Raw genomic sequence first — 11,362 nt, 5'->3', positions numbered from 1 at the left:
AGTCAAGGACTCTATTGATTTGTTTAAATGATGGAGTCAAGGACTCCATTGTTTAAATTGGTGGAATCAAGGACTCCATTGAATTATTTGAAATGGTAGAGTCAAAGACACTATTTAATTATTTGATGTGGTGGAGTCAGGGATTTTATTGAACTAATTGAAGTGGTAGACTTAAGTTAAGGACTCCATTGAATTAATTGAAGTAGTAGAGTCAAAGACTTTATTGATTTGTTTAATTAGTGGAGTCAAGGACTCTATTGATTTTTGAGAAGTCACTGGACAGAAATTTGGGAATATATATATCATCATTGTATTTTTATTTGCATTATTTTCTTTTGAGAATAAATTGGGTCCGGAACTGGCGTAAAACCAGTGTTTTACGCCAGCCAATGAAAACACGCCATGTCATTGATTCAATAAAACCAGTATTTCTTTTGCAAATTAAAAAAAAAAAATCCAAACTTGTAAAAATCAGATTTGCCAATGTGTCTTTGCTTTTTGAAGTACTTCCCTTTTTGTTTATTCACTTCTTCTTTTAAAACCAGTGTTCAGAGCCACCGATGGTTTCACAATTCCAAGGCAAAGCTAGAAAAAAAAAAAAACCATTTTTAAGACTCAAGGGCGAACTGAGTTTGTAACAGATCATTAGGTGCCCACACCGCATCCAAAGGGCAAGGCCAGTTAGCATCAAGTTGAGCCCGTGGCTTGCCTTTCCCACTCCAAAGAACCAGCTCGTAGATCCGCATTTGCTTCTAGAGCTCCATCCATTTCACTATCTTTGTTTTGTAGTCACCGCTTCTCCACCGCTCAAGATACCAAAATATAGAAAACCCATAACAAATCAAGTTATTAACATCCCAAAAAAAATCCAAACCATCAATAATTCGAAATCTAAATGGGGAAAAAGGCCAAATCATTAAAAAACAAACCTTGGAATCATGAAACCAAGCTCACGGCAGCTCCGGCATGTTTACAAACTCCAGTAACGAATCCGGTGACTTGTATGGCGGCATGCGTCAGTGTGTGGAGGTTCGGGCAAGAGGAAGCAGAGCTGCAAATGAGATTTTTCAATTTGGTCTGATCAGTGTTTGTGATTTGGGATTTAAGAGTGATATTATTGTTTGCGGTAGGGTGTTTTTGGCATTCACTGAAATATTGACTTGGCGTGGTCTCATTGGCTGGCGTAAAACCAGTGTTTTACGCCAGCTCCGGACCCAATTTATTCTCTTTTCTTTTACTTGGCTTTTTTAATTTTGGAGATGATATATATTATTTATATTTGGACAGAAATGCATCATGCTGCAGAATTGATCTAGCTGCAACATTTTTTTTCTTTAATTCCTAAAACCACTAGCCTGCTTTTGGAGCAAACATTTATGTGTAAAATAAAAAATTGTGTAAGTATGAAATGAACATAAAATTTATTTAATTTATATATTTTGGTGCTTAAACTATAAATTTATGTTAACGTTAATGTTTATGTTTTGCGTTTTTAGACATATAATTAATGAAGAATTTTTTTGAAAGTATAATTTTATTTATTGTTAAAGATTAACAAATAATTAACTATAAATGATAATCGTTGATACTACCCAAAAATTTAAAATTTTTTGGAAAAGGCAAAAGGAAATGTTTGAAATGGGCCACGTTAGGGTTTTTTCCCCCCTTTTATGGAAGGGGAGAGATAGCATGAGGTTTAGGGTTTGGGGAATGGTTCAGATTTTCTTTGAGACTTTAAATTATACTAAATAATAAATCAAATTAAATAAAAATAATGATGTAGAAAATTGTGAGAGCTTTAAAACTTATGTAAGTCCCTAAAATCTCGATTATAAGATCTGCAAGGATCAAACCAATGACATTCAAAATCACAAATTTAATTTTTTAGATTTTTTTTTTGAGCCTGTCAATTTCAAAGTCATCAAGGCAATGGCCATGCCATTGAGGATGGCCATTACCACCATCATTGTACCTTTTATAATTTTTTTTTCATATAGAAATGATCAAATTCAATTGAAGAGAAGAAATAATTTTTTATTTGTTTTTCTCTCTTCGTATAAAATAAATAGTGGAAAGCTATATTCATAATAGATATATTTACACGTCTTTTCTGTTTTTATTCTTGACTCTCTTGTTAATGATATCAATCCAAGGCCATTAACTTTGAACCAAAAACAAAAAACACAAAACGTCCCGAATTAAAAAAAATTAGTAATTGAGGTTCTTAATTACCCATTTTAACCGTCATACACACACACACACAAATTTGACCCATTATATATAATAGATATATTTAAATTTTTAGCTTTATTCAATTCCATTATGAAAAATATAAACTAACAAGAGAACTCTATCAATCCAAATTCAAGCGATATTATCACTAGCCAACATGATTCAAAGATTATGTGTAGTAATGAATAATATAACCCTTCTTCTACCCTTATAGATCATATAAATATTAATAATATAACTTGAAATAGTTGTTCTTGTCAAACTATTGCAAAGTTATCCATAGTTATAGAGTCAAATAAGAATTTTAATCACACTAGAACTAATTTGAATAATTACTTTAGCAAAGCGCTATGGTTTGTGAGTGATTGATCATTACAATTTGAAGGTGAGCTAACAAATTGTAGCTAATATATTATTTTTTATAAAATATTTATAAACATAACCTAATCTAATCTATAATATTTATAAAAATGAAAACATTTGACTTTGGGTTGACCTCAAAATATTTTGTCATATAAGATTTTATGTGCTCACAATTTTACATGTAAATATTTAATATATATTTTTCAATTAGACTTAAATTTTATTTTATTTTAAACTCTCAATTAAATGATAAAATAGATAGTTCAAAGTATAAATACACAATAACAATAAATTCCATAATTATCAAATTTCAAATTTATATACAAAATAAAATTCATAGAGAGAAAACCAAAATTTTCATACAATATTTAAATAAATACTTTATAAACATAAACATAAACATTTACGTATTCTTATACATATACATTAGAATTTTTTATAGGCTAAATTAAAATTACATACTCTAATTTTGCTAGTTTTCAATTTAGTTTTGTAACTTTAATTTCTTCAAATTCTATCTATTCTATTATGTTTTATTGTTCTTTCCTCTGTACGTAGTGTTCCTTTTTTTTTATATTACATACTCTAATTTTGCCTAATTTTCAATTTAGTTTTGTAACTTTAATTTCTTCAAATTCTATCTATTCTATTATTTTTTATTGGTCTTTCCTCTCTACACAGTGTTCCTTTTTTTTATAATAATAATAATAATAATAATAATAATAATAATAATAATAATAATAATAATAATAATAATAATAATAATTCGATAGTTTGGGGAGGAGAGATTTAATAGTATGCCTTATTTTAAAAAAAACTCATTTTTTTCAACTTTGTTTTGATATGCAATATTTGACAAATTTGGAAGAGAATTTTCCATATTATCATGATAGTAAAATTGGGATACTTTTTCTTTTCCCACATGAAGTTCTTATAAGATAAAACTTAATTATTAGATAAATGAAAACTTAATAAATTCACAATCATGTAATTTTTAACTAACCTAGCCACCTAATCATTTTCTATATATTTTTAGTTGCAGCTTGGAATAAAATACATGGAAGAAAATTATCAATTGGAAATTTGGGATTAACATATACTAGAGTCCTTATTGAATTCAATCAATCCTATATTGCTTTAAAATTAATTGAAATTTTTGGTAAAAAAAATAATAATAGGAGTTATTTTTCAACAAATGTTTAATTTTAAAAAAAAAATTTAAAAAGTGCATATATCCACATATATAATATCAGTTACCATTCATCATCATGGCGTATATCTTTAAAATTGTCAAAAATACATCTTAACCATGAAATAATCTTTGTAACTTTGCCTATTTCAACACAAATTGAAAGAATCCTTCCAAATATAACCATTATAAAATGATGGACTCCAGAGTTATCGAGCTTATAAGCAAATGATGTAAATATAGGGTTAGGCTAAAATGATTGAATTTGTGGATGAATAGCCTTCTTATAGAAAGAGGAAGGAATGTTTAAGATAATCTATCTACATCTATATCTATATAATATAAAACAGAAAGACATTTGACTTTTTGTTGACATTCTCATGGCAAAACAAATGAAGTGTTTGGTGCGTAATTTATGAATGAGAAATTTTCAGTTCATAAAACTCAATCATCCCTAAATTTTCAGTTCACTACCAATGCATATTTTGTTGGGAAATTGCCTCAATTCCAATTGTGACTAGGAATGTTAATTGGATTTCCTAGTTGAAGAAGGAAATATTAATTTAGGTTTCCTTGGTGTGGAAAGAAAGACTATTCTTTGGAATTTTTTTCTTAAATAATATTAAATATCAAAAAATTTAGTTAGTTGTCTCGTTTCAAAAGAAAGTTGAAAACTAGCATCTCGAGGATCTAAAACTTGAGTTTCAAGATAAAACTCGAGTTGTTAAGGCTCAATTTGTAAGTGACTAGGTCTGAGCTGGAAAAAAATCCACGTGGAACTCGAGTTTTTAAGACTCGAGTTCCACCATTTTACCAAAACTCAGAAATATCACCAGTAAAGAGATTTCCTTGCAAGTACAGGTTGCGCAAGCAACGAGGTCAGAAGGAAGTGAACTAGTGAGAGCGTTTAGACGAAGACTGAAAGTGCGGAGATGAGTGAGGTTTCTGAAAATGCCGTTGGGAAGTTGGCCTAAGAGGGCCACACCAGGAAGACGGAGCACTGTGACTTGGTTTTGCTCACAATGGTGGGCGACTCTTTGTTCTTCTTCGGCGCTGTAGATCATCCACCAGATCTTCTCCAACTAGATCTTCAGAGCTCCAAATCGTTTCAGATCGTCCTCTGTTCTTCGGAGCTCCAGATCGTTTCAGATCTTATTTTCCAGATCGTGTCTTCTTCTTCCTTTGGATTTGTTTCCATTGTTCTTTAGATGCTTCTCGAGTCTAAGAAACTTGAGTTCCACATGGATAAATTCTTCCATCTCAGCACTAGAACTCGAGTTTTTGAGAGTTGATTTTGTCACTGAACTCGAGTTTCAAAGACTCAAGATGCTAGTTTCCTATATGCTTTCAAAACCTTACTAACTAACCATATTCCATCCCCTCACTCTGCTGGTCTGCAAATTCCCTCCTATTCTTTGGTGAGAAAGAAAAGTTTATTCCTTATTAAAGAAATAATGTATTCATTGTGCTAAAAGGAATAGGAAAAGAAGTCTTATAAATAGAAAATGCTTTGGCTGAAGGGTCCTCCCAATGGGGAGAGAGAGCATAGAATGTGAAACCCAGAGAGAAAAATTAGATTTTTGCTTGGGAGATAGCTAAAGAGGAGAGAGCAAATTGTTGCTTCTTTTTTGCTTTAAATTTGGATGAAGTTTGCTCCTCGAGACATTGCTAGTACTATTGTTGGTGATTTACCAGTCCCTTAATAATATTCATTATGATTTGATTCTAAAAAAAAAAAGTGCAAGAAGGCTCTCAAATTATAACCAATAGAGTTAAATCTTTACTTGTAGGAGTATTAATAAATTATTCATATAAGAAAATTGTTCTATTTAGCTGCTTAAATTATTTGACTATTAGCAATTAATTTGCAATTACCTCTTGTTATTAACAGGTAAGATTGCCATCAAGAATTCATTTTTAAATGCAAAAATTAAAATTAAACGTGTAATGCTGTTGGTATATTTAGGATCAATTGGATTTAAATAAATATTTGAGTAGCATATTAGCGTCAAGAGGCTGGCCACAAGGTATCACACCAGCAATACCCCTTCGTGGCATGTTATTTTATTTTTATAAGTTATAATTCAATTTAGCCTCTTAACTTTTATTTCAAATGTCAACTTGGTTATTAAGGATTAATTTTTGTTCACGATGTGTCTAAATGAGATAGTATTGTCCTTTCATCTAAATGAAGTGTTTAAACTTTTTTTATTTTATTTTTTTTCCTAAAAAAAAACTTTTTTATTTTTTTTATAATACTTATTAAAGAACAAAGTTTAGCTACAAAGCTAATAATAGCCTAAGACTATAACTTTACTTAATAAAATAAATGTCACTACATATTTTGAAAATTTAATCGTTGAATTGCATGTTCTACATAATCTTAATACACATGCCAAATTTTGTGTCAATCGAATATTATTTACTATAAGCTTATATATTATGCATAATTTTCAATTACAAAAACTTGCAATTTAAACAATTTATTAATGACATAATTATTGATCTTTAATTTTTTAGAAAGTTTGCAAACATGGATGATATAAAAAGAAAATGTGATCCAATAGTGGATTTCTCAAAATTCACCTCCAATAAAAAGATATTGAGTAAGATTATAACCTTAGACTATAACCAATTTTGTAGTTAAACTCTGTCTCTTATCAAATAGAGAATTGCTATGTCTACAACATTTTCACAACAAATCTTAAGTAGCAGATTGTTATCGACTATTATTATTAGGCAAAAAAGTAATGAAAATATTTTGTTTAAATAAAAAATGTAATGAAAATATTGTAGAGCTAGTATTTCTCTATCAAATAACAAGATCTATTGAATGGTATATTTTATGAATATTTTCAATAAAAAGGCCGAAATTGCATCATTTTAAATGAATACGAAAGTTCATACTTTTTCTCTTTATGGGCCTAATTTCCGAACAGTAAACCTTAAACTCATAAAACGCATTAAGATCCCATCACCTACACATTTCCGACACAGTAAACCTTAAACTCAAAAACACGTATGAAGAGCCCATCATGGCCCACCCGTATAATAAGGAAACATCACCAATACAAGCCCATAAGGGCTCAATGATAATAAATTAATAATAGGCAAAATATCATTTTCATCCTTATATTTTAGGGTCATTGTCAATTTGTTGCATGCATTGTCATTTTGGTTGCATTTAATTCCGTCTTTGTTATTTTCATTTTCTAGTTAATTTGGCCTTTATATTTTGATTGCAGTCAAATTAGTCTTTGCTATTTTCAATTTGCTCTTAATTTGGTCCCTATTTTCAAATGGTAGTAATTCTAGATCCAAATAAGGATTTGTTTTAATTTTTGAATTAATATTTGTGTCTTCGTGAGTTCCAATTAACTCAACTAGTAAAGTCTATAATAGTTATATAAGAGATTTGAGGTTCAATCCCTGCCTACACAAAAAACTGATTGGTGTCTTGGTCTAATGATAATGAACTATCATCAAGAGAAGGCGTCATAAATTGAAACTCTAAAAAAAAAAAAAAAAAATATTTGTGTTTTCGAGAATTGGAGATTAATAAATTTGATTATTTTTTATTTGTTGGAGAAAGTGTATGAAATTTGAGATAATCATAGATGGTGTACATAACCCCAAAAGAGCATCAGATGCACTCTTAGAGTCACATTCAAAGATCACTTCCCTTATACCCACATCCCAAGCAAACAAAACCCTAACCTCCTAGCTTTTGGTTCGATTCCCAAAGGTCTCAGCGCCTGGTAAATTTGTTTGCTTAAAGCTGCTATTACCTCTCCTTCATAGTCTTAGATAACAACACCCACCCCAGCTTGGCAAGATTGACTAAAAACCGCCCATCCACATTCACCTTGTAGCTAGGTGCAATCGGAGCTGCCGAGAATTCCTGCATGTCTTCCTTTGGCAGGGAAATAAAGTGGTTTGCTTTTTGAAATTCATCCAGCAACACCTGAGCTTTTTGCACTACCAGATTTGCAGATTGTCGTGGGTTTCCATGTCGAGCTGCATTTCGATTATGCCACATTCTCCATGCAATCATAAATAGCATCTCTAAAAAGTCATTCCCCACATGCTAGATAAAAATGAGATGCCAGACCAGATCAACAAATTCATTGTACCTGACTTCTTGTGCTTTGAAGATAATGCCAGGCTGGACCCATATTTCATGAGCTACTTATCAAAAAAGATAAGGTTTAGCTACAAAACTAGTAATAACCTAATATTATAATTTTACTTAATAAAATAAATGTCACTGTATATTTTGAAAATCTAACCGTTGAATTGCATGTTTTACATGCTCTTAATACACATGCTAAAGTTTGTGTCAATTGAATATTATTTACTATATGATTTATAAGCATATATATTATGCATAATTTTCATTTACAAAAATTTGCAATTCAAACAATTTATTGATACTATAGTTATTAATCTTTAATTTTTTAGAAATTTTACAAGCATGGAAGGTATAAAAAAAAGATGTAATTCAATTGTGGATTTCTCAAAATTCACCTCCAATAAAAAAAAAATATTGAGTAAGGTTGTAACCTTAAGTTACAACTAATTTTGTATCTAAACTATGTCTCTTATCAAATAAAAAATTTGTTATGTTCACAATATTTTTACAACAATTTATTACCGATTGTTATTACTGGGCAAAAAAATAATTTCAGTAGTGGATTTAAGTTATAACCAATAACAACTTACTACTTAAGATTTGTTATAAAAATATTGTTTTATGTTTATTTTTTTTTACTAAAAAAATATTATGAAAATATTGTGGACGCTAGTATTTCCCTGTCAAATAACAAGATATATTGAATGGTACATTTTATGAATACTTTCAATAGAAATTTAATAAAAAAAAATGTTAGTTAATGGATTTGGACAGAAGGTCCAAATTGAATCATTTTAAATGAATACGAATGTTCATACCTTTTCTCTTTATGGGCCTAATTTCCGAACAGTAAACCTTAAACTCATAAAACGCACTAAGATACCATCACCTACACATTTCCGAACAGCAAACCTTAAACTCATAAAAACACGTATTAAGAGCCCATCATGGCCCACCCGTATAATAAAGAAATATAACCAATACAAGTCCATAAGAGCTCAACAATAATAAATTAATAGTAGGCAAAATACCATTTTTCATCCTTATATTTTAGGGCTATTGTCAATTTGGTGCCTGCATTATCATTTTGGTTGCATTTAATTTAGTCTTTGTTATTTTTATTTTCTAGTTAATTTGGCTCCTATATTTTGGTTGCAGTCAAATTAGTCTATGTTATTTTCAATTTGTTCTTAATTTGGTTCTTACTATTTTCAAATTATTGTAATTTTAGAGCCAAATAAGGATTTGTTTTAGTTTCTGAATTGATATTTGTGTCTTCTAGAATTGGAGATTAATAAATTTGATTTTTTTTTTTTTTTGGTATTTGGAGAAAGTGCATGAAAATGCACACAAAAATAAAAGTAATTTGATGATAATGACCAAATTGATTGGAAGTTCAATATAATATGTACGATTGCTACCAAAATATTTTCTCCTTAATAATAATATCATGGTTATTGTACAAACCTTCCACACACGCTAATATGCTTCTAGGGTTGGCGTTTGGAAGAGCTAGCCGGAAACCTTCTATGCTTAAAATCCTCTAGGATATATTCTATTATTATACCTTTTTCTGGATAAGTGAATATATGCTATTGTGCTACCAAGAGAAGCTAAGAAAAAATTCGAATAACTCATTTCCACTTCATAAAGCTTGATTAAGGATCAAGTGTGCCACTCATTTGTGATTATCACATCACTAAGTTATCTCTTCCCCCCCCCCCCTCTCTCTCTCTCTCTCATTGATAATAGAGAGATCTAGGGTTTTCAACTTAGAGGTATAGATGGATTTGATAAAAGAGGACTGCCTCTTAAGTTGATTCAAAGAGAAAGGTAGAGAGTCTAATACACTAACTTGTTTAACAAAATTAAAAATGCATTACCAATATGGTGAGACATGAAAATTTAGCTGTTCAAGTAAACTTTATTATTAATTTAAAAGTAAGGATAAAGAATATAATGAAATAAAACCAAAACAAAAACCATTAATACAATTCCTATCAACAACAAAAACAACAACAACAACAAAAAACCATTAATACAATGATGAATAACCCATTTCATGATATTCATTCATCAAGCAGTGGGTCCATCGATTCCAAAGATCGAGTTAGGACAAAGATCAACAATAAGAATGACATATAATTGCACCATGGAAGAAAGAAAATTTGAACCATTACAAGTTCTCAGATGCAGTCACAACCTAACATGAATATCCTTTAAGCTTTCTTTCTTTCTGACCAGACCGAACCTTGAGATATAGGTTATAGTTGCATGGGCCTCTTCAAGAAAGATAGAGCTCAGCCAATTCTTCCAAGGACTCAGAGCTAAGATTTGGGTCCGCATTCTCTAACATCCACAAAAGATGGTCAAATAAAACAACTTCGCACTTGACCACCAAAATATTATTCTTCTCCTCTCCTGCTTTTTGCTTATTGGTCTTGTCTATTAGAGCATTTATAAGAGGATGGCTTAAATACTTGGAGCTAATGACGTACCTCTTTCTTGTGCTTCCCACGAATATAGTTTCATGGTGCTCATGATCATGATCATGATCTTGCATGTGGTCACCACCACCCCATAATTCATCTCTTGAGGATTTGGACCTTAGGCTACTATATGATGAAGATCTCCCTAGTTGCCTTGACAAGCTCTTGCACTTCCTTAGTATCATATTGATCTTCTTCATTTTTTTTTAGAGAGGGAGAGAGAGAGAGAGAGAGAGAATTAGATAGGAGGAGACTTAATTTACACTCACAAAGTGTGGAGTACTTAAAAGGGTAAGAGGGAGTGGGTGCAAGGTCGTTGTTTTCCGGTGCTAGAAAAAATTGTGGGGTCTATTTTACAACCGGACAATTGTTTAAGTGACAAAAACAAGTCATCTTTTTAATTTGATGAATTCATGGTGGGGGCTTTTACACGCACAAACTGACATACATAAGCTACTGTAACTAGTCAGGCACCCATAGTACGAGCCCATTGTTTTTTCTATCTCCCAAGTCAATTAAGGCTCGGATTGGTGAGTCCAATCGGTGCCTGCTTGACTCAGTACTTGACCCAGTCACAGGAGAGAAACCAAGAATGCAAAGGGTTTGGTAGAGTGACACTATAAACATTAATAACTCAATTAAGAGGCAGTTTCGTTTTGGATATACAACTTCCTATTTTTTGGGTAAATGTATAAGAAGTTTAGTGATTACTCTCTATTATCTATACTATTATTTAAAGAGCTTCTTTTATTTGAATTTTTTATTTTTTGGTTAAAAAATGTCCCTATAGTCTCATGTAGAGACAAAATTAAAGGACAATTCAGTAAAAATGCATAGCTAACTCCTACTAAAATATTGCCTAAAAAATAGGGTCACTCACCTCATTATTTTTAAATTGATTTATTTACTTATAAATTAGATTTCTAAAATAAAAATTATATATATAATAATTAAATA

General features: G+C 30.5%; 1 protein-coding gene across 1 annotated transcript; it reads right to left on the bottom strand.

The window, feature by feature from the left end:
* Positions 1-10,200: 10,200 nt before the first annotated feature.
* Positions 10,201-10,605, bottom strand: LOC142616143 (auxin-responsive protein SAUR78). Its single transcript, XM_075789022.1, has one exon. It carries the CDS (start codon positions 10,603-10,605, stop codon positions 10,201-10,203), a length of 405 nt encoding a protein of 134 aa, XP_075645137.1.
* Between the last annotated feature and the right edge of the window lie 757 nt (positions 10,606-11,362).

The sequence above is a fragment of the Castanea sativa genome, chromosome 11, assembly GCF_040712315.1.
Source record: "Castanea sativa cultivar Marrone di Chiusa Pesio chromosome 11, ASM4071231v1".
NCBI classification, from domain to species: Eukaryota; Viridiplantae; Streptophyta; class Magnoliopsida; order Fagales; family Fagaceae; genus Castanea; species Castanea sativa.
The sequence above is the reverse complement of the archived record's forward strand: the minus strand, read 5'-3'. Positions and strand labels throughout refer to the sequence as shown.

Excerpts from the sequence above, each read along its gene's own strand:
- LOC142616143 (XM_075789022.1), bottom strand. The coding sequence starts at position 10,605 with ATGAAGAAGATCAATATGATACTAAGGAAGTGCAAGAGCTTGTCAAGG.